Raw genomic sequence first — 25,000 nt, 5'->3', positions numbered from 1 at the left:
GTGGAGACTTTCAGCATTCTCTGCTTTACTCAACATCACACTTTTTTTATAGCAATTCTGCCAACAGAAATGTAAGTCACAAATATAGGACAGGTAATACAGCTCCAGAATCTGAAATACTCCAAATCTTTTCCTTTATTATTTAATGGGATGCAGACATTGCTAGCTCAACTCGTGAGTATTACCCATCACTCATAACCTCAGGAAGTGGTGGCACCTCCTCAAATGTTGTAGGTAGACCCACAATGCTCTTAAAGAGGGGAAATGCAGAAATTTGACCCATTATCAAAATCCAACATCAGTCCAAGTCTGGATTGGAGGGCTTTCAGCAGGTTTGCCCACACTTTTGCTGCCCTTGTCCTTATAGGTGATAGAGATCAGAGTTTGGATAGAACTGTTGCAGAAGCCTTGGTGAGTTTCAGCAGTGCATTTTGTTGATGGTGCATACTGCTTCTACTGTTTGCCAAAAGTGGAAGGAGTGAATGTTAAATTAGGAGTGCTAATTTAAACAGCCTACATAGCCTGGATGGTTTGAGCTCAAGTGTTGCTGATTTGCACGCATCTAAACAAATGCAGAATGTTCCACCATACTCTTACCTTGTAAATCATTAAAAGTCTGGAATAAAAAGCTAACTTACTGGTGACCAGTTGCCATAAAAACCCTTTCAGGTTCACTGAGGTCCTTTTGAGATAGAAATCAAGTCTGGCCTTAATGTGACTCCAGCACCACTGCAATGTATTTGATAGCCATATCCCATGGAAGAAAAAAAATACAGAATCCGCCTCAAGAATATCATACTAAGGATTATAAATTGCAACATCAACATTGCTGGTGTTTGAGACAGGGTGCTACCACCTATCTTTCTATCTACCCTGAGAGATAATGGATCTCACAGCTCCTGGAGTAGTGTAACAAAACAAAATCAAGAGGTCAACAAAAACTTATTAAAATATCAATACCAGAGATGACGCACCCCAGCATAAAGCTTTGCAGTTATTTTAATCAACTTGCTCCAACATGCAATGACACATCTTCCAGCAGGTGGGATTTGAACCCAAGCCTCCTTGCTTAAAAGGTGGGGACATTACTGTTATACCACAAGAACATCCAGAACCCTCCTTTGTATATTAAGTATAATAGCCTACTTAAATAGAACGGATGAGGAGAAACCACTATTGATTCGGAAAGACAACAGGGCACTTGCCTTATCAACATAATGTAAGTTATTACATGATAGCAATATGTACAAGTTATCAAAGTTTTCACTGAGATCTGTGCAGGTTGATTGTTTTGCTGCGCACAGCATCTGCTTCCAGGAACATGAAAAACACAAATCTGCATTTTCATATAGGTGGATGCCTTTTGGGGCGGCACAGTGGCTAACAATGATGTGCCTCACAGCACCAGGGTTCCAGGTTCAATTCTAGCCACGGACAACTGTCTGTGTGGAGTTTGCACTCCCAGTGTCTGTGTGGGTTTCTTCCTGGTGCTCCGGTTTCCTCCTACAGTCCAAAGATGTGCAGGTCAGGTGAATTGGAACTGCCCATGGTGTTAGGTACATTAGTCAGAGGGAAATAGGTCTGGGTGGGTTACTGTTTGGAGGGTCGGTGTGGACTTGTTGGGCCAAAGGGCCTGTTTGCACACCATAGGAAATCTAATCTAATCTTCCAGAAGTTGCTGCTGCACACAGATCTAGAGGTTCATAGAACATCAGGAAAAATTAGTCATGGAGTCATACAGCTCAGAAACAGACCAGTTGGTCCCACATATCCATGCCGACCAAACATCCCAATCTGATCTAGTTCCACTTGCCACTTGTCTCATACTCCTCTAAATCCTTCCTATTCATATATCCATCCAAATGCCTTCCAAATGTTGTAAATGTCCCCACCTCCACCACCACTTCTAGCAGCTTGTTCCATACTCTGCGTGATAAAGTAAGTGCTCAGGTATTTTTCAACATTTCTGTCTCACCTTCAACCTCTGGTTTTGGGATCCCCCACCCGAGGTAAAGAGACAAGTTCTCGTTCCCTGTCCATGTTCCTCATGATTTTATAAACCTGTGTAAGGTCACAGTTCAGCCTCTGTGGCTCCATGGAATAAAACCCCTGCCTATTCTGCCTCTTCTTATAATTCTCTAGTCCTGACAACATCCTCGTAATCTTTTCTGCACCCTTTTAAGTTAAACAACATCTTTCCGATACAATAGCAATCAGAATTGTATGCAGTATTCTAAAAGAGATCTCACCCATGCCCTGTACAGCCTCAACATAACATGCCAAATCCTATACTCAACATTCCAAGAATGTTGATAACAATGACTATATAGGTATAACTACATAAAGTTGATGATAGGCTTGCCTCCACTGAGACATCATGCTCAAGTTGTCTTCCATGCACAGGCTGTGCAATACCATTCTATGTCCAGATATGAATGAGCTTAATGCACTTTCAAAAATAAATTTTACAGAACCATTATCTTATTGTACAATAGTGAATTGTCCTTGGGTGAGCTAAAGTTGGGGGTTCATGCTGGGGCTAAGAGGAAGGTCCAAAAACAAACTTGGAGTCATATCATGCTGAAATATTTCCAAAGTCTCAATTATAATGTTATCAAAAAAAATGTTGCAGCTGTTTAGGAACTAGCACTAAGTTCACTTGCTGATGATTACTTCCCTAAAAGAAATTATAAATCATATTCCAGGGCACAATTAAGTGAATTTTCAGTTTATTAGGAGCATTCTAACTACTTCAATTAGGTCTTGTTGCATGTTACTTTCATGTAAAGCTGTCAATATACACAGAATAAACAAACACCTGACTCATTCATATCTTTCTGTAGCTTTGCAAATCTGCATGCAAGATTACTTTCACACACCCAGCTGAAATGATGGGCTATGGATTTCCTGAGTAAGCCTTAATCATAACAGCCAATCCCAAGAGATTTTATGTATCAGTCATCTCTAAGAGACTGTGTCCAGTTGAAGTAATCTCACTCATCTGTAGTAACCACATTAGTTTTAAGTATTTATCATATGATTACATCTGCCAGCTAATGCAAAAAACCAAAGTAACTGCACCAAATTAACCAGTTCAATCCCAGAGGTCCATTCTTTCTGCAGTATTAGGTTCTATACACTGTGGCTAAATGTACAAGTCTCATTTGCTTCAGCATTCTATACAAGTCGTTCTGCTCAAGTGTGTTTTGTTAATGCGAATTCACTATAATGCAATTGACGAATTGGGACACGGTTTCTAAAGAGCGAACTTCAAAAGTGTGTATGGATTATAATGCGATCTCAGCCCCAGTAGTTTTAATGGTGCTGCTATTGCATCATTTTCTGAAAACATGGGATTGCATGAGAACAGAACCTCTGCATTATAGCAGAACCAACTGTATCTTCAATAGTCCAATACACAAAATGAGATAAAAGAAAACCACAAATCTAAGATTACCAGAAGGATGGATGAAACTCAGATAGAACAAAATAGTGTGTGGGAGACGAGGTGAGAGTTACAAAAGATTTAAACTTCCATCAGCGATGCCACAGTAAATCAATTTATTTACAATAAACTAACAGAAAACACAAGCCTAAGGGAAGTGTTGGAGACTAGCAGGCTGCAAATGTATGGGTTCCAAGGAAAACATTGCCAAGACTCTTAGGTATAAAGCAAGGACCCGCTGTGAGACAGACAGAACTGATCAGAGAGCCACAGGTTTAAAAAAAAGCTAATTCACAGAAAAGAGAAAAAGTGTTGGGAAAACCAATACACGCAAAAAAGAATAACCAAGTGACCTCACAGGCCAGCAAGTTATTTAGTAGAGCCAAGGTAGGGAATGAGTTGCTGATGAGGTTTGGGGAGAGAGCAACAGAGCCAGCGTGAACCTTAGGGAGCAAGATGAAAACAAAGCACCATTGGTCCAAACAAAGATAAGTAAATTACCAAGAACAATATTAGCACAGAGGTTCAAAAGCATTAACTCGAATTAAAAGTTTAAATTTAATTACGGCTTTGATGAAAATAAGGGCCTAGAGATTTTCTTTAGCTCGTGAACTGGCAGTTCAGACCTACTATTTGTATTTCCTATATCACGTGGTAACCTCAGGGTACCAAACGTCTCTGGGAACTCCACAAGTGGAAAGTTTCTCTTGCTCCAGCTCAGGAATTTTGAGCTCAAGGTTTATTCAAGTCATTGTGCTTCAGGGAGGATGCATCCTTTGATGGTATTCCAAGAGGCAGGCAGCCACCTCTCAGACTGCGAGATGAATGGCACTCCAAAAAGTAGAAAGAAGAAAGCACAGTCTTCAGAGTGTGGACGACTCTCAGACAGACATTCAGCATTGACGATTTCCTTTTAAATTTGTTTGTGGAACGTGACTGTCACTGGCTAGCCAGCATTTAAGGTAAATCCCTGACTGTCTGGGAGACAGCGATGGTGAGCTACATTTGAGGGAAGGGCACCCACAATGCTGCTAAAGAAGGGTATTACAGGATTGTCGTGCATGTCAACACCTTCAAGGGTTGCAACCTGTACTATGGTACCAATGAGCAAGGAAAGAACAGCAGTCGGGCAGACAGACAAATAAAAACCGAAAGAATGCAGATGCTGTAAAATCAGAAACAAAAACAGAAAGTCCTGGAAAGTCTGAGCAGGTCTGACAGCATCTGTGAAGAGAAATCAGAGTTAACGGTTCAGTGACCCTTCCTTAGAACTCAAAATAGGCAGATATTTCTGTAACCACCTCAGAGTATCTCACAATGTGTTGTCACCCTGGTGCTAGGCAAAGAACATCACAGAGAGGCTCCATAATATTCAGCAGGGGAAAGGGAGTGGATCAGAAGTTACAGCACAAGGTTGAGGGCAAGCATTTAAGTAATAGTAACAATTGCGAAGGGACAAACTCCACACTCTACTCTCCCATCCACACCATGTGGACCAAAATATCTGTGGGAAAAGACGAGAGTGATCATTGCAAGAAGGTTTAGGCTAGCAATAGAGAACATTTAATATATAGCTGAAAATTGGAAGGTGAACTTGAATGGGAGAGAGGGTACCTAGCTAGAGTAAACTGATACCAGACACTGACAGGAAAAATTAAACAGAAGAATGAAAGATCTTTGAAAAAGGCACAGATGAGATACATTCCAATAAGAGTGAAATGGAACCAAAGCCAGAGCTCCAAAGACGACATGCAGAAATAGAGACTATGGTGAAATGAAAATAAAGACTTTGTAAGATGCATGTTGGGTAAATTCTTCAAGTGAGAGTCAGGCCAAATACAATGTGGGGAGAAATAGAAGTGGAAAATAAGACTGGCAAAGATTGAAAATAAGAACAGTTTGGCAGGAAACCCAACAAAGTATTGTTAGGGAGACAGTTGGGCTTATGAACAAAAAAGGTGATATATGCTTCACTGCAGAGCAGGGTTATTATACTTGATTAATAATTTTTAATATTGTTTAGAAAGGAAGAGGATGCTGACAAAATCTCTCAAGTGGGAATACTAAGATCATGGATGGAGTGCAAATCAATAGGTGGGACAGAATGGACCTTAAGAGTAAATTGATACAGGCTTAAGAGAAACTATTCTTATTTGGGGAGATGGTGCAGTAAACTATTACTGTAGGTATACAGTTGCAAATTTCAGGAAGGCAACTGGTGGAATTTAAATTTGGTTAATTAAAAATCTGGAATTGAAAGCAAGTGGCAGCACAGTGGCTCAATGGTTAGCACTGCTTGCAAAAGCACCAGGGTCCCAGGTTTGATTCCAGCCCTTGGGTGACTGCCTGTGTGGAATTTGCACATTCTCCTCATGTGGGTTTCCTCCGGGTACTCCAGTTTCCTCCCACAGTCCAAAGATGTGCAGGTCAGGTGAATTGGCCATGCTAAATTGACCAGTGTTAGGTGCATCTTTGAGAGGGAAATGGGTCTGGATGGGTTACTCTTCGGACGGTCAGTGTGGACTGGGTGGGCCGAAGGGCCTGCTTCCACACTGTAGGGAATCGAATCTAATCAAGTCTCAGTAACGCTCACCATGAAAATATCAATTATCATAAAATCTACTTTTGTCTTTCAGGCAGCAAATCTGCCATACTTGCTTGGTCTGGCTATACAGCAATATAACTGACACTTAAACAGTCTCTGAAATAGTTTAGCAAGGCACTCCGTTCAAGAGCAATTAAAAATGGGAAAAATTTGATTATAAACACCCATATCCCACAAAAGGGCGAGGAGATACAGTATTATTCCTTTGGGGCATATGCTGGAGAGGATATGAGGAATAATGACATAGGAAATGAAAATGACCTGCAAGGCACAGCCTTCAAAGGTGATGGAAGTGACACCCTGTTTCCCTCCTCTGTCGAAGTAAAACACTCAGAGACACAGTAGTGCTTTACCTCCTTCACCTTTATTCTGTGCCCTGGAGGGAGAGACGATTGCCCATGTGCACAGAGACAGGAGTTCACTGTCTTCTCTGGAACAGTGGTTTCTTCATGAATTATATAGTCATTTTACAGGGAGGAGCATCCAGAGAAGACAACATACATACCAAGCAAAGACTACGACAACGGATGAATGGGCACCGCACAACAATCAACAGACAGGAGGGTTCCCTCCCAGTTGGGGAACACTTCAGTGGTCTAGGACATTCAGCCTCGGACCTTCGGGTGACCATCTTCCAAGGTGGACTTCGGAACAGGCAGCAGAGAAAAGTGGCCGAGCAGAGGCTGATAGCCAAGTTTGGTACCCATAGGGAGGGCCTCAACCGGGACCTTGGGTTCATGTCACATTACAGGTGATCACCATTGCACTACACACACACACACACCTATTCCTACACACACCCACACACACACACACACGGACACAGGTACACACAGACACGCACACAGACGCCCACACACACACCCTTATAGACACACACACCCTCTCGCAGACTTAAGACACTCTGCACCCACTACACACACATTCTCACACTCACAACCCCCACCTCACACAGACAAAAATCCACATGCACACATATATTTTGTGTGGTGAATTTGTATTGCAGAGTTACATTGCACTTTGCTCAAAAACTGCATATATTCATGTAGAACTCTGAGCTCATAAACTGGAGCAATTTATGTTAAACACTGTTATCTCACTTATTAGATTAGAATCAATCTGAACATCAGGTCATAGACAGAGAACACAGGGGGCTAACACCTTCAACATATTGTCTAGCTATCACCATTGTTAGCAGCTAACCCAAGAATGCAACTTTAAAAAGAAGGGTTTTGTGATTTACACATGAAAGAAATGAAACTATCACTGCATTCTAACAGATGAAAGGCTTAACAGACAACTAATTTTTCAATGTATAATTTCAGTTACATCACACTGCAAATTTCTGCTATACATTCTGTGTTACGATCGAGCCCTCCACTATCACCTGATGAAGGAGCGTCGCTCCGAAAGCTAGTGTGCTTCCTGTTGGACTATAACCTGGTGTTGCATGATTTTTAACTTTGTGCATATTGATTGGTTGATTGTAACAATCAGCAAGCGTCAATAGTAAAGATTAAGCCATCTGCTGTTACACAATGAATACTTGTTAAACTGACCTCATATTGTTAAATAGCTCTACATAATGACTACTTTTCTACCTTGTTAACCCATTCCCCTTGCCTCGACCACCCCATTGTTAACTGCAAATCCTTATCTGATCTGAGTCATGCTCAGCTGAACCTCCTGGTGCACAAAACTCAGAAATTAACTCTTTCCCTGCTTGTTTATATCCTACACACATTCTCAGAAGCAGAATGATTGATTTCACAAGGAAACTAGATGGATATTTGAGGAAAATAATCCAAAGGTGACAAGAATTGAGAGAGGCTATGGAACTGATGCTCTTAAGAACGAATGCCACAATGACCTCTGACTCTAATGCTGGATCATTTCACTTGAATTGCCAAACCTCCCATTATGAAAATCTTCAGTTCTTAAATTTTGTCGTATGGAAGTTAAGAATTTCAAGCTGGATGGCATGAAAACTTTCATCACAAACTTGCGATTTCAGCAAGAAACCTGAATAACTAAAATTTATCACCTGGTTGATTTTAGCACAGTTAAATTAACTTTTATCTCTGTCAGACAGCAAAATATTTTAATATAAATCTAAAGAGCCACCAATTTTATTAAGTAAATGAAAATGAAGTCAAAAGATAACCTTCCTGTGAACAAAGAAACATGGGAAAAGGTACAGACAATCCTCAATTGAATGGTGGGACAGGCTTGATCAACATTCTAACACCATCCAGATGTCTTGGTTTCATACTTCAATGATTGAAACAAAAATGTAGCAATCTCAGTTTTGACATGTCTGATAAAAGATCACTGACACAGGAACTCTGTCTTTCTCTGATATAAATGATCAGATATGCTGAGTACTTGCAGCAATTTTAGTTCTTCTATTAGATATTTAGTGCTTTCTACTATTAAACTCTTAGTGACAGTACTCCGTTTTCATGCATATTTCAATTCAAATTATGGTAAAAGCAACAGTTATCATTCCAAGTGCACACTTTTGAAAAACTCAAAGGCAAACGGAATGTGTTTTTCCATCAATGGGATGTGGGCACCTGTCACAGGCTGGGCCAACATTTATAATGTATTGCTACTGACGCTCAAGAGGTGGTGGTGAGAAATCTCTTGAACTGATGGCATTCATGTGCAAGAGGTTCTCCTATGGAGCTGCTAAAGAAAGATTTCCTAGAAACTGACAGGGTGATGAATGCAGTTCAGATAGTCAGGATGGTATACAACTTGCAGGGGAATTGTAGGAGTGCTATTCCCATGCATCTGTCACCATTGATCTTCTGAAGTACAAGGTTTAGAAGAAGCTTTTACAAAATGGTGCAGGCAAACTGTAGGTAACCCATACATAGCTAGGGTACAGCAATGGTAGAGGGAGCCCATGTTTAAAATAGTGGATGGGTACCAATCAAGTGGGCTGCTTCGCCCTGCATGGAGCTTAACGTCAATGTTGCTGGAACCAAAAGCATATGGACCAATGGCGAGAAATCCACAATTCTCCTGACTTATGCCTTGCAGATGGAGAACAGGTATTGATAAATACTGAAAGTTTCCAACTGCAGAACATTCAGCCTCTGTCCTCTATTTACAGCCACAGTTTCTCTGACTGAAACCAGATAAGTTTGCTCCAAATGAATTATTCTTCAGGCAATGTGTGGGAACTATTCCCACAACTGCTCAGGACAGATTGCCATATCACGATGGTACACAACTTGGAGGTGAACTTCCCAGTGGTGTGTTAGTCGTTTGAAGTAAATCAAGAATGCACTAAAAACAGTGGTATCTGCTTGTTTAAAATGTTTAAGCATAATGATTATGCAACAGGAATGCATTGGTAGTGATGTTACCAATTTTTAAAAGTGGTGTTGAGTTATATGTCAATTATTTTGAAAAGCCTGTACTAATTTGAATACGGTGACATTAAGGAAAGTTTTGCATTTATTCTGTTGAAGGATGTTACGGACTAAGCCAGACCCCTCGAAATATTAAGTAGGTAGCCCAGACTATAACTATAGGTGTATAGTGGATATTCTTTGAATAAATTAGCTGGGTCAACTGCCAAGTTTTAAACAAACAAAACAGCTTAGTCCTGTTTCTTGTTTCTTATGGTCTTACCATTGTGATTGACTGCTAACTGCATTCTGAAATGGGTGAACAAGTCACTCAGTTGGACAAAATGTTAGAAAGGGGAAAAAGGAATTAAAATAGATGTAGTGGTTCTGTTCGCCGAGCTGGAAGTTTTAGTTGCAAACGTTTCGTCCCCTGGTTAGGAGACATCATCAGTGCTGTGGAGCCTCCTGCGAAGCGCTTCTTTGATGTTTCTTCCGGTATTTATTGTGGTCTGTCCTTGCCGCTTCCGGGTGTCAGTTTCAGCTGTCCGCTGTAGTGGTTGGTATATTGGGTCCAGGTCGATGTGTTTGTTGATGGAGTTTGTGGATGAATGCCATGCCTCTAGGAATTCCCTGGCTGTTCTCTGTCTGGCTTGCCCTATGATAGTAGTGTTTTCCCAGTCGAATTCATGTTGCTTGTTGTCTGAGTGTGTGGCTACTAGGGATAGCTGGTCGTGTCGTTTCGTGGCTAGTTGGTGTTCATGTATGCGGATTGTTAGCTGTCTTCCTGTTTGTCCTATATAGTGTTTTGTGCAGTCCTTGCATGGTATTTTATAAACTACATTAGTTTTGCTCATGTTGGGTATTGGCTCCTTTGTTCTAGTAAGTTGTTGTCTGAGCGTGGCTGTTGGTTTGTGTGCCGTTATGAGTCCTAAGGGTCGCAGTAGTCTGGCTGTCAGTTCTGAAACGCTTCTGATGTATGGTAGTGTGGCTAGTCCTTTTGGTTGTGGCATGTCCTCGTTCCATGGTCTATCTCTTAGGCATCTGTTGATAAAGTTGCGCGGGTATCCGTTTTTGGCGAATACCTTGTATAGGTGTTCCTCTTCCTCTTTTCGCAGTTCTGGTGTACTGCAGTGTGTTGTAGCTCTTTTGAATAGTGTCCTGATGCAGCTTCGTTTGTGTGTGTTGGGGTGGTTACTTTCATAGTTTAGGACTTGGTCTGTGTGTGTTATTTTCCTGTGTACCCTTGTGGTGAATTCTCCGTTCGGTGTTCTCTGTACTATCACATCTAGGAATGGGAGTTGGCTATCCTTTTCTACTTCTCTCGTGAATCGGATTCCTGAGAGTGTGGCGTTGATGATCCGGTGTGTTTTTTCTATTTCCGTGTTTTTGATGATTACGAACGTGTCATCGACATATCTGACCCAGAGTTTGGGTTGAATTTGTGGTAGGGCTGTTTGTTCTAACCTAACTACCTCTGCTATGAGTCCCGAGATTGGTGATCCCGTGGGTGTTCCGTTGATTTGTTCGTATATCTGATTGTTGAATGTAAAGTGTGTAGAGAGGCACAAGTCCAGTAGTTTAAGTATGCCTGGTACACACTTTACATTCAACAATGGTTGGAGACTCTGGATACTGCAAAGGCTATGGGCCCTGACAACATTTCAGCAATAGTACTGAAGGACTTGCGCTCAGAACTTATTATACCCCTATGAGAAGCTGTTCCAGTACAAATGCTTGGCAACGACCATCTCCAATAAAAGACGATTGAATCATTACCTTTGACATTCAGTAATAATGCCATCACTAGATCTCCCACTAATTACATGTCAGGATTACTATCTACCCATGTAAATATTGTGGCTATGATAGCAGGTCATAGGCTAGAAATCCTGCAGAAAATAACTCACCTCCTGACTCCTCTGTCCATTAGCAATAAGGCACAAACCAGGAATGTAATGGAATACTCACTTGCCTGGACGAGTTCAATTTCAACACCACTCAATAAGTTTGACATTATCTAACACAAAATGATTGGCACCACATCCACTCCCTCTAGTGCAACATATACTTGGGTACATGACTAAGGCTGAAATTACTTAGAGTCACATTAAAAATATCCAAGTTGAACCCCTTGCAAAAAGTTAGATGATCTCCAGTAACTCTGCCTGCAAAATTATTAAAAGCCAGATACTTCCTATTTTAGTACAGTACTCATTACTATTTACAGTTTAAGTCATGGGAACATAATCATACATTTATGAACACTGCCATACTCAGCACATAGATATGAATCTCAAGTTACAAGCACTTGGTTGCATGCATGCAATATTAATCAACAAATGCACTCATTGTATTGTGTACACTAAACCAACAACACATTTCCAACTAATTCTAATAAGAAATAGTTTTCAGTGAAACATTTGTTAAAACTAATAATTTGATCTTAGATTTAGTTGAATCCCACCTAACTTTCCCATTATTCTTACCAGAAACGGTAACCGTTGTTCCAGGATCAATAATCCCACTGTTAGGTCGTACACAGTACCGGCGTGGTGCTGTGGTCTTCACTTTGAAGCATACTTTCCTATCTGCTGGATTTTTCAATTTGAGGTTTGTAGTCACGACATCTGTAAATGGACCTGCAGAGAGAGATTTTTAAAAGTCCATTTAAAAAGGACAAACTTGTCTATTCAAACGTTGTAAACAAGCAATTTCAATTCTGTATAACTACGGATACGCCTTCAACAAATTCACACTTTCAACTCAAGCCAATTTATCAGAAAGACAGGGCAGAGTTTTAATTTTAGAATTGGAGAATCTCAGAATCGTGCCATTGGTACAGCTTAAGACTCAGCCATTTTGCTCATCCTGGAGGAGCAATTGCCTTCTCTCAATGCTTCTTCCCTTCCTTTACAGATAAGAATCCAATTGCTTCTTAATGCCTTAACTGAATATGTCCCAACTGCACTCAGGCTATGCAATCCAGATCCCAACCACCCACTGCATTGAAAAAGATTTGTCAGGTCTCCGTTGCTTCTTGTGTCAAATATCTTAAATCATAGACCTTCGACATGTAGACTTGTATCATTTCTGAAAAGAAGCATGTTCATGAAGCTTTCCATCTTGCACTATCAGACAAACCCAAGAATGGTAAATTTCAAATGATAACAATCTAAACTACAGGAGATGGTGCCGATTGGTTTGCAAATTGACTGTAATTGGCCAAGACATTGCCATGGATTAAGCAATAGGGAATTATTGACTCTCAAACTCTTAGCAATTCAGAAGAAGTACACAGTTTTGAATATATCTCTTTGGTTTGCAGAGAACAGGCGTCTGTGAATGAATGTATGCCACTACAATCGATGTAACTAAGTCACCACATGCTCAACAGACAAATTAGTGTTACTGAGACTGTTAGTGCACAGCATTTTTCAGTAAGTGCTATTTAATTACATAAATCAGATCTAACACCAGATATTTAAAAAAATTCCAGGCACATGTGCATTGCTGGATAGGTCAGCAGTTTGTGCCCATCCCAATTGCACTGGAGATGACTACTGTGAGCTGCTATCGTAAATTGCTGCAGTGCTTGGGGTATAGGGTCTCCTTCAGTACAGTCCAATGCTACCATTACAACCAACCAAAGGAAGATGCTACTCAATTCAATAAGATAATCATTGCAACACAAGACTTAACTAGCTAGCATTGTACCAACACCAACATTTGTAGACATTATTCAATTATGTGGTAAATTGACTTATACCGGGGGAATATGCTACTGGTGGAAAATACCACTCACAAAGCCAAATGCCTAGCTGCATCACAAAACATCCTACTTCACCTGATTTTGAGACAGTTTTTGCTATTCCACAAGAACTAGGGTTTGACCAAACACTTTTCAAAAATAGGAGCCTCAGGCCCATGTGAGAATTTGCACAACAGACAACCAACAATGATATGATCAAGATAGTTTTTTTCCTTACAATATAGCCATGTCACTTAAGGATCAAATATAGAATTACTGTTGTTAGGAGCAATGCAAGTTGATAATTTAAATAAATGTAGATAACACATCAGCTCAAGATGAAAATCAAGTTAATTTCCATGAAGTGTACAGATGGTAATAAGAATAGGAGGGATCAACATTTTAATTATTGATTAGTTGGTAACTAGAATTTAGCACCTGGTTTATCAGAATCTAGATTTAAAATAGCTGGGTAAAAATCTGAAATTGAACCACAACCATCATAAAGATGCATGTATTGGTCAACTACTGAGGTCAGACTGGGTGATAATGGGCAATTTTCCCCATCATTGTATGAAACAAAAACCCTAAATTACACTAGTACAAGTAGCTGGAAATATTCAACAGGTCTGGCAGCGTCTGTGGAAAGAAAGCAGAATTAATATTTCAGGTCCAATGACACTTCAGAACTATTCATCCTAAATTACACTACTTAAATACCGTACTATATAATTTCCATTTTCCAGCAAACATTGAATTATCAGCAGATTTATGTCACTAACAGATTTTACTAACAGATGGAGGAAAGATTAAGAAGGAACAGAGATCTCCAAATGCAAAAACAATTGAGAAGCTGCAGCTCCTGCATGCCAACCAAACATACATTCAATAATTCGATGATTTTACTCTGTTACATGAATTCAAGAACATGAGCTCTTCTCTTAATTTGGGAATATGAACTACAGTGTTCTAAATAAACTTTCCTTTCACATAATAAAACATCCTAAGGCTCTTCTCAAGAGCATTAAAATTTGAAACCAAAATATCCAACAAAGGAGTACAGCAGATGACCAAAATCTTAGACAACAGGATCAGTTTTAAGATATATTTGCAAGGAGAAAAGATAGGTTGAGAGCCAGACAGCTTTCAGGAGTAAATGCCAAAGCATATGACCCCTCTATGACAACTGAAGAGCAGGAACGGTTTTGTTCAGAATGGAGGTCTAACTGTCAAACTTCCACAGTGGCCACTGTTGAATCATAGCTCACAAATGCACGTTGAGCTCTAATCGCAACCCTGGGAAGCCCTGTTGTAATGTGAGAGGAAGAATTTGAAGGGATTTAAAAACAAAGTTAAGAATTTGAAAATCCAGCCATTGCTCAAATGGGAATAAACATAGGTCAGTGGGAATAGGGATAATAAGTGAATTTGACTTAGAAGTCAAGTTTCAAGAGGAGTGGTCAAGTGTGTCAGTGTCAAATTTATGGATAGAGCAAGGTAGGAGTCCAGTTGGGAGTGTGCAGGAATATTCAACCCCAGAGGTAGCAGCATGGACGAGAACTTGAGCAGACCAGCAAAAGTAGGTTATATTTAGGCAATGTGAAGTATAGTCTGAATGTGGCACAAATGTGGCAGAAGCTCAGAGACACAGAAACAAGGAGCAGGAATAGGGATTACAGTGGTGCTGGAAAGGCAAAGCAGATCAGGCAGCATCCAAGGAGAAGGAAAATAGATGTTTCAGGCAAAAGCTCTTGATCAGGAACGAGTGAATTCCTGATGAAGAGCTTTTGCCTGAAACATCGATTTCCCAGCTCCCTGGTTGCTGCCTGACCTGCTGTGCTTTTCCAGTACCACTCTAATCTTGACTCTGATCTCCAGCATCTGCTGTCCTCACTTTTGCCAAGGTTTGTGCGAAGATTTGTAGCTCGGGTGCTTGTTGTAGTGGTTCTGTTCGCCGAGCTGGAAGTTTTTGTTGCAAACGTTTCGTCCCCTGGCTAGGAGACATCATCAGTGCTGTGGAGCCTCCTGCGAAGGCTTCTTTGATGTTTCTTCCGGTATTTATAGTGGTCTGTCCTTGCCGCTTCCGGGTGTCAGTTTCAGCTGTCCGCTGTAGTGATTGGTATATTGGGTCCAGGTCGATGTGTCTGTTGATGGAGTTTGTGGATGAATGCCATGCCTCTAGGAATTCCCTGGCTGTTCTCTGTCTGGCTTGCCCTATGATAGCAGTGTTTTCCCAGTCAAATTCATGTTGCTTGTTGTCTGAGTGTGTGGCTACTAGGGATAGCTGGTCGTGTCGTTTCGTGGCTAGTTGGTGTTCATGTATGCAGATTGTTAGCTGTCTTCCTGTTTGTCCTATATAGTGTTTTGTGCAGTCCTTGCATGGTATTTTATAAACTACATTAGTTTTGCTCATGTTGGGTATTGGCTCCTTTGTTCTAGTAGGTTGTTGTCTGAGCGTGGCTGTTGGTTTGTGTGCCGTTATGAGTCCTAGGGGTCGCAGTAGTCTGGCTGTCAGTTCTGAAACGCTCCTGATGTATGGTAGTGTGGCTAGTCCTTTTGGTTGTGGCATGTCCTCGTTCCATGGTCTATCTCTTAGGCATCTGTTGATAAAGTTGCGCGGGTATCCGTTTTTGGCGAATACCTTGTATAGGTATTCCTCTTCCTCTTTTTGCAGTTCTGGTGTACTGCAGTGTGTTGTAGCTCTTTTGAATAGTGTCCTGATGCAGCTTCGTTTGTGTGTGTTGGGGTGGTTACTTTCATAGTTTAGGACTTGGTCTGTGTGTGTTATTTTCCTGTGTACCCTTGTGGTGAATTCTCCGTTCGGTGTTCTTTGTACTATCACGTCTAGGAATGGGAGTTGGCTATCCTTTTCTACTTCTCTCGTGAATCGGATGCCTGTGAGTGTGGCGTTGATGATCCGGTGTGTTTTTTCTATTTCCGTGTTTTTGATGATTACGAAAGTGTCATCGACATATCTGACCCAGAGTTTGGGTTGAATTTGTGGTAGGGCTGTTTGTTCTAACCTGTGCATAACTGCCTCTGCTATGAGTCCCGAGATTGGTGATCCCATGGGTGTTCCGTTGATTTGTTCATTTATCTGATTGTTGAATGTAAAGTGTGTAGGGAGGCATAAGTCCAGTAGTTTAAGTATGCCGTCTTTGTTGATAGGTTCCGCCTCCTGGTTTCTGTTATGTACGTCCAGTAGGTTGGCTATTGTTTCTCTGGCTAGGGTTTTGTCAATCGAAGTGAACAGTGCCGTCACGTCGAATGAGATCATGGTTTCTTCTTTGTCTATGTGTGTATTCCTGATGGTGTCCAAGAATTCCTGTGTTGATTGTATGGAGTGTTTGGATCCGCTGCCCAGGTGTTTCAGTTTCTGTTGTAGTTCTTTGGCCAGTTTGTATGCTGGTGTCCCTGGTAGTGATACTATGGGTCTGAGTGGGATGTCTGGTTTGTGTACTTTGGGTAGTCCGTAGAATCTGGGGGTGTTGTTGCTTTCCGGTTTCATTCTTCGTAGGTCCGCTTTGGTTATCTGTCCGTTTTTTTGTAGATTTCTTAGAGCAAGGAGCAGGAGGAGGCCGTTTAGCCATCCCAATGAAACATAACATACATGCAGCTCAAATTTGCAATAATCCAGTGAACAGAAACAAAGACATAAGCAGAAATGTACTATTTTGGAGTTTGCACAGCACACTTGAAAAAAACCTGCATCTCTATTATGGCACTAAGGTAAATTTTTATAGTCTCCGAGAACCAGAGGGCTGCTTTCTGATTAGAAAAAGATGAATGGTGATGAGTTTAACCAGAGGGTCGCCAAGCCTCAGGCAAGGGGAATGTTGAGAAGATGGGACCTTTCATGATAACCTAAGACAGTGCATGCATTGAATCCTTAATATCAGCATCATTCTGCATTACAAACATCACCCAGCTAACTAAGGGGACCTATACAAAAGCAGTTAAAAATTCAATCTGGGAGTAACATATTTATACTTGCTTCACACCTCTCATACACCCACCCCAACCCATCAGCCTCCCAGCCAAAAATAACTTAAAAAATTCAAACTTACCTTTTAGGTGGTAGCCTCAAGCAGTCTAAAGTTGTGCAGGTCAGGTGAATTGACCATGCTAAATTATCCATAGTGTTAGGTGCATTAGTCAGAGGGAAATGGGTCTGGGTGGGTTGCTCTTCAGAGGGTCGGTGTGGACTGGGTGGTCTAATCTAATCTAGTCAGTTTAAGGGTAATTTGTTTAAATATTTAAAATCAGAAGTAATTGGCTATCGCTTATCCTGTGAATTCCAAAGGGTCTTATGATACAGTTGTGATGTCCCTGCCTCTGGGACAAGAAAGCCCAGGTTCAAGAGCCACCTGCTCCAGGAGTCTCAAACATTCCTGGGCAGCTTGATCAAGAATACCTATAACGTTAATTCAATGGAATTCAATTTACAATGCAATCCCACGAATCATGGGGCACAAGAAGCCACTTAGCTTCTCATGGCCCGGCCAGCTCCTTGAAAAAGCTATCCAAATAGTCCCACTCCACTTATCTTTACCCATAGCCAAGCAATTTGTTATTTTACAAATATATATAATTCACTGTTTGAAGATACTACTGAATATGCTTTCATCAGCATTTCATACAGTACACTTCAAATCAGAACCAAGTGTCAAATAAATTCTCACCAGCTCCCTCTTTATTTTATATCAATTATCTAAACCTGTACTATGTTACAGAATTAGAGACATCCAGGCTCCACATTCAGCACTATTAAATCTCTCCGTGACCTTGTAAACATCCAAACAGCTCGGTCACCTCGGCACTGTTGTAATCCATCTCATTTTTACCTAAGGTCTTTACTTCCCCACACAGGTGTGCTGCCAAGAATTGGTTACAATTCTACAATTAAAGCAATTAAAAATTTAAATATATAACACTTTTCATGTCAACAGTCATCAAAGCATTTTACAGCCACGTACGTGTAGTCACTGTTATAATGCAGGAAACACAACAACTAATTTGCACTCAGCAAACTTCCACAAATGTGATAAGTCATATCATCTGTTTGCTGGCCCCGTTGATTGAGAGATATTGGCCAAGACACCACGAATAATGCAGTTGCTCTTTTTCGAAGTAGTGCTTGTGATCTTTTACACCCATGCACGCAGACTCCTGCCCTAACAGAACTACAGATGTACCTCCACCAAATGGGCTCCTGCATTTCAACAGGGCAGCTCACCTCTCCTTTCACGGGCAATTAGGATTAGGCAATGAATGCTGTCTCAATCAGTAACCCACGTCCCCTTATAAACTTGGTCCAAAAACTGGTATTTCTGAGAGTGAAATGCTTCCTCAATACGACACTGGTGTCAGCCCTAAACATTATGTTCAAGCCCTAGAATCAGATTTGAACCTAGAACCCTTTCATTCAAAGCCAAAGCTTTTCATTCAGCTGGAACACAACTGACAAGTGATTTATGAGGGTTTACAAAATCTTTACTGTTGTATTTACATATTAGGTTGTGCATCAAAGATTCCATCAATTTATTAGGCAATATCCTAACTTGAGCAATAACATTTTACATGTCACCATACTTAATGACTTCGGGAAATTCAACTGTGCTATAAACTACCAGATACTTTTCTCTCATCTCTGCTTGTTACCAAATAAATTAGACAAACAGGATTTTCCTTGCATCAGTTGATTGTGTTCAGCTCTTCTAAACGTCCTGTTATCTCTTCCTTAATAATATCCTGTAGCTAATGTTAGGCTAACTGGATTCCTGCGTTCTGCATCCCGATCCACTGGAATCCTTCATAAATCCAATAACTCCTGAGCTATTTTGATCAACGCCTCCACGAACTCTGCATCCACTTTCTTCAAAATCCTTGGAAGCCGACCAACTAGTCCAGCTGATTTGCCTGCCTTCAGTCCCAACAGTTTGCCAAATACTGTGTGCCTCGTGGTAAAGCATGTTTCAAGATTTTCTCTCTCATTATCACCTGTATAAAACTCTAGTTAGGCCACAACTGGAACAATACGCAGTTCTGGTTGCCACACGAGAGATATGACTGCACAGGAGACACTACAGACAGGATTCACCAGTACGTGGTCTGGGTTGAAACATTATAACTATGAAGAGAATTTGGAGACTCAGTTGTTTTCTTTACAGTTGATAAGGCTGAGGGAGGGACCTGAACGAGGTGTACAAGATGTTGAGGTCATGGTCAGGGTAGATAGGGAACAACTGTTCCCTTTAATTGTCTATAAAATTAGGTCTTACAATTTTAAGATGAAAGGCAGGGGGTTTAAGAGTGGCCATGAAGAAAACATTTTTCACCCAAAGGATAATGGGACTGACTTGTGCTGGTAAATGAAAATGAGGTTAATGAGGAACATTGTACTCAAAGGATGAAGTGGGATTGCCAGTTGCTTGTTGGGTTCAGCAGTAACTATCACTTCATACTGCACAAATGCCAGGTTACAACTATCTCTATGAAGAGGTGATCTAACCACACACCTTGACATTCAATGGCATTACACTACAGAATTCTCCACTACCAACATCCTGGGGATTACTATTGACCAGAAATTCTACTGGACATGCCATATAATACTGTGGTTACAGTAGCAGGTCAGACATACGACAAATAACTCCTTTCCTGATTCCCATTAGCTGAAAGGCATAAGTCAGGAATATTACAGAATACTCCCCACTTGCTTGGATGAGTGCAGCTCCAACACTCAAAGCCTGACACCAATCTTAGCCAAAGCTGCCTGCTAATTGGCACCACCTGCACAAACATTGTCCCCTCCATTGCGTCCTAGCTCCTGGGAATGATCAAAAGGCCTCACACAGCAGTCACAATGAAGGAAACGCGCTAGAAATATTGGGTGCTTGTGGTAAAGGAATGCCAATAATCTTTTTAATTTTAACTTATTTTTAAACTGAAGACACGTCTTATTGCAATGAGAACACAGAACATTACAGTGCAGTACAGTCCCTTCGGCCTCAATGTTGCGCCAATCTGTAGAACCAATATGAAGCCCAGCTAACCTACACTATTTCATTCTCATCCATATACCAATTCAATGATCATTTAAATGCCTTAAAGTTGGCAAGTCTACTACTGTAAGTAAAAAATGAGGTCTGCAGACGCTGGAGATCACAGCTGCAAATGTGTTGCTGGTCAAAGCACAGCAGGCCAGGCAGCATCCAAGGAATGGAGAATTCGACGTTTCGAGCATAAGCCCTTCATCAGGAATAAGAGAGAGCAGCCAAGCAGGCTAAGATAAAAGGTAGGGAGGAGGGACTAGGGGGAGAGGCGATGGAGGTGGGATAGGTGGAAGGAGGTCAAGGTGAGGGTGATAGGCCGGAGTGGGGTGGGGGCGGAGAGGTCAGGAAGAGGATTGCAGGTTAGGAGGGCGGTGCTGAGTTGAGGGAACCGACTGAGACAAGGTGGGGGGAGGGGAAATGAGGAAACTGGAGAAATCTGAATTCATACCTTGTGGTTGGAGGGTTCCCAGGCGGAAGATGAGGTGCTCCTCCTCCAGCTGTCGTGTTGTTATGTTCTGCCGGTGGAGGAGTCCAAGGACCTGCATGACCTCGGTGGAGTGGGAGGGAGAGTTAAAGTGTTGAGCCACGGGGTGATTGGGTTGGTTGGTTCGGGCGGCCCGGAGGTGTTCTCTGAAGCGTTCCGCAAGTAAGCGGCCTGTCTCACCAATATAGAGGAGGCCACATCGGGTGCAGCGGATGCAATAGATGATGTGTGTGGAGGTACCCAATCACCCCGTGGCTCAACACTTTAACTCTCCCTCCCACTCCACCGAGGACATGCAGGTCCTTGGACTCCTCCACCGGCAGAACATAACAACACGACGGCTGGAGGAGGAGCGCCTCATCTTCCGCCTGGGAACCCTCCAACCACAAGGTATGAATTCAGATTTCTCCAGTTTCCTCATTTCCCCTCCCCCCACCTTGTCTCAGTCGGTTCCCTCAACTCAGCACCGCCCTCCTAACCTGCAATCCTCTTCCTGACCTCTCCGTCCCCACCCCACTCCGGCCTATCACCCTCACCTTGACCTCCTTCCACCTATCCCACCTCCATCGCCCCTCCCCCTAGTCCCTCCTCCCTACCTTTTATCTTAGCCTGCTTGGCTGCTCTCTCTTATTCCTGATGAAGGGCTTATGCTCGAAACGTTGAATTCTCCATTCCTGAGATGCTGCCTGGCCTGCTGTGCTTTGACCAGCAACACATTTGCAGCAAGTCTACTACTGTTGCAGGCAGTGCGTTCCAGGTCCATACTACTCTCTGAATAAAGAAACTACCTCTGACATCTGTCCTTTATCTATCACCACTCAATTTAAAGCTATGTGCCCTCATGCTAGCCCTCATCCTCAGAAAAAGGCTCTCACTGTCTAACTTATCTAACCTTCTAATTATCTTGTATGTCTCAACTAAGTCGCCTCTCAACCTTCCCCTCCCGAATGAAAACAGTCTCAAGTCCCTTAGACTTTTCTCATAAGACCTTCTCTCCATACCAGGCAACATCCTAGTAAATCTCCTCCGAACCCTTTTCAAAACTTCCTCATCCTTCGGATAATGCAGTGACCAGAAATGTACGCAATACTCCAAATGTGGCTGCACCACAGTTTTGTACAGCTGCAGCATGATCTCATGGTTACGATCTCAATCCCTCTACCAATTAAAGCTAACACACTGTATTCCTTCTCAACAACCCTATTAATCTGGGTGGCAACCTTCAAGGATCTATGTAGCTGGACACAGAGATCTCTCTGCTCATCTATACTACCGAGAATCTTACAAAGAGCCCATTACTCTGCATTTTTGTTACTCTTTCCAAAGTGAATCATCTCACACTTTTCCATATTAAACTCCAATTATTAGTCTAATTCAGGAATCTAAAGAATGCTTGAGATAGTTTCTTAGAGCAGCACATTCTGGAAGCGACCAAGGAACAATCTATACCAGATTTATTATGTCATATGACAGGATTAGTGAATGGTTTCAAAGTAAAGATACCTGCTTGGGAGCAGTAACTTCAGTTGGTTCTGCTATAACGCGGTACTTCCGTTCTCATGCAATCCCGTGTACAATAGCAGCACCGTTTAAACTAATGGGGCCAGAACATGTTATGACCAATACATGCTTTAAAAGTTTGCACTTTACGAACAGTGTCTCCAATTCACCAATCGCATTATAGCAAATTTGCCTTAACGAAATGCGAGTTATAGCAGAACATGTACAATTAAAATTTATGTCCAGTTTGAAAGAGACGAGTAAGTTTCAAAGCAAACCTAAATAAGGGCAACTATGCAGAAAAACTGTGTAAGATAACGTGAACTGAGGCATTAGGATACGTGATAAATCATTAGAGCAGCAGGCACTTAAAGAGAGTGTTGCAAATACTCAAAATACACTCCTAGTATATCTAGGAATATACTAGATAAAAATTCTATCCAGTTAACTAAAGTAGTTTATGAAAGTCTCAACTATCGGGAAAAAGCACACAGTTGAGCAAAAATGAATAGGATGTCAGATGACTGGTCAGAATATAAAGAACACCATACAATGACAAATATGTTAATTAAGATCACTAAATTAGAGAGAAAGTTGGCAGAAAGACACAAATGACAGCAAGCATTTCTCTAGTATTCTAAAACGTAAAACACAAGTAAAGTGAGCACTGATCTGCAAGAGAGAGAGAATGGAGAGTTGACAATAAATAAATTGAGGATGAAATTTATAAATATTTTGATTCAGTATTCATTGTAAATAATGCAAATAAAATATGCCTGTCACATATTTATGAGATTGAAATTATACTGATAAGGGTAATAGTTCTGAGCAAACTGGCTGAACTGCAGGCTTGTAAAGCTCCTGGTGAAGGGATTATGCCCGAAACATCGATTTTCCTGCTTCTCTGATGCTGCCTGTGTGATTGTGCTTTTCCAGCACCACACTTTCCAGCATCTGCGGTCCTCACTTTTGCCTAGTAAGGCTCCCAGTCCTAACTAATTTACCGTAAGGACTTAAGAGATAGCTAATGATGCAGTACATGAACAGATGTTAATTTTCCAAAGTTCATTTAGTTATGGAAAGGTTCAATCTGATGGGCAAGTAGCAAGTAGCTAAATGCAAACCCTCAATCCAAGAAGGGAGGGTGGCAGAATACAGAAAATGACAGATCAATTCGCTTGATGCCTATTATGGAGAAAGTATTAAAATTGATCATCATGGAGATAATAACTGAGCACTTGGAAAATCAAGGAAATCTGGAAGCTTTAGCCTGGTTTTGCGAAAGGGAAATTGTGTTTAACCCAATTTAATGCAATTCTTCAAAGGTATAATGTTAAGTTCTTTTATTCTTGAGATTCTTACACACTTGATGCAATTGCAACACACCAACTTCTGTGAACATGCGACCAAATTTATTAATTAGGAGAAAGTGAGGACTGCAGATGCTGGAGATCAGAGCTTAAAAATGTGTTGCTGGAAAAGCGCAGCAGATTATGCAGCATCAAAAGGAACAGGAGAATTGACGTTTTGGGCATAAGCCCTTCTGCAGGAATGAGGAGGGTGTGCCAAGCAGTTAAAGTGTTCAGCCACGGGGCAGTCTCCCCAATGTATAGGAGGCCACAAGAAATGCAAAACGTGCGCCCACATCTCTACCCCCCTCCCCCCCACCCACCCCCCTCACTTCCCTCCAAGGCCCCAAGGGATCCTTCCATATCCATCACAAATTCACCTGCACTTCCACACACATCATTTACTGCACCCGATGTGGCCTCTCTACATTGGGGAGGCAGGCCGCCTACTTGCAGAACGTTTCAGAGAACACCTCTGGGACACCCGCACCAACCAACCCAACCACCCTGTGGCTGAACACTTTAACTCGCCCTCCCACTCCGCCAAGGACATGCAGATCCTTGGCCTCCTCCATCGCCAGACCATGGCAACACGACGCCTGGTGGAAGAGCGCCTTATCTTCCGCCTAGGAACCCTCCAACCACAAGGGATGAAGGCTGATTTCCCCAGCTTTCTCATTTTCCCTCCCCCCAACCTTTTCTCAGTCCCAACCCTCAGACTCAGCACCGCCTTCTGGACCTGAAATCTTCTTCACGACCTCTAAGCCCCCACCCCTTCTCCGGCCTATCACCCTCACTTTCACCTCCTTCCACCTATCGTATTCCCAACGCCCTTCCCCCAAGACCCTCCTCCCTATCTTTTATCTTAGTCTGCCTGGCACACCCTCCTCATTCCTGAAGAAGGGCTTATGCCCAAAACATCGATTCTTCTGTTCCTTTGATGCTGCTTGACCTGCTGCACTTTTCCAGTAACACATTTTTAAGCACCAAATTTATTAAGCACAGTACAGTACAAGCTTTCTGGAGAAACCTTTAACACACATCTTGCAGAGTTTACGGGGTCGTGGCAAAAACTCTCAATGAACAAAGGAAACAGTCTTTCCTTTATACAAAACTCTCAACATCACAGTTTGTACTGGCCACAAGACAACCCTCAGCCATCCCCTCAGTCACATGCCACCCAAGATACAATGCAGTGATCACCCCACCTCCAGAAACAATGTAATGCCAATCATCCCTTAATGGTCAAATCTGTTGCAAACCGTTTTTTGTATCTATCAGGTAGTAGTCAAATTCCAACTATATTGCTCTTATTGAGTTCTGGATGAAAACATAAATCATCCATGAATGGCAAGGAAATGGCCATGTAAACCTATCACATTCCACCTACAAGACAAAGACACATCACCTTGCCCCTGGCGCATTCAATTTTTTGCACATCAGTAGAGCAAT

The 25,000-nt window shown here is 41.8% G+C and overlaps 1 protein-coding gene across 1 annotated transcript in view; it reads right to left on the bottom strand.

Annotated features, from left to right (window-relative positions):
• The window catches only part of vapal (VAMP (vesicle-associated membrane protein)-associated protein A, like), an 87,943-nt gene that overhangs the window by 35,284 nt on the left and 27,659 nt on the right, over nucleotides 1-25,000 (bottom strand). The window contains exon 2 of the mRNA XM_060824482.1: nucleotides 11,899-12,051. Within this exon, the coding sequence (XP_060680465.1) occupies nucleotides 11,899-12,051 (153 nt within the window). The remainder of the gene's footprint in view (nucleotides 1-11,898; nucleotides 12,052-25,000) is intronic.

This window comes from Hemiscyllium ocellatum, chromosome 4 (genome assembly GCF_020745735.1).
Source record: "Hemiscyllium ocellatum isolate sHemOce1 chromosome 4, sHemOce1.pat.X.cur, whole genome shotgun sequence".
Classification (NCBI taxonomy): Eukaryota; Metazoa; Chordata; class Chondrichthyes; order Orectolobiformes; family Hemiscylliidae; genus Hemiscyllium; species Hemiscyllium ocellatum.
This window is presented reverse-complemented; position numbering and strand designations above follow the sequence as displayed.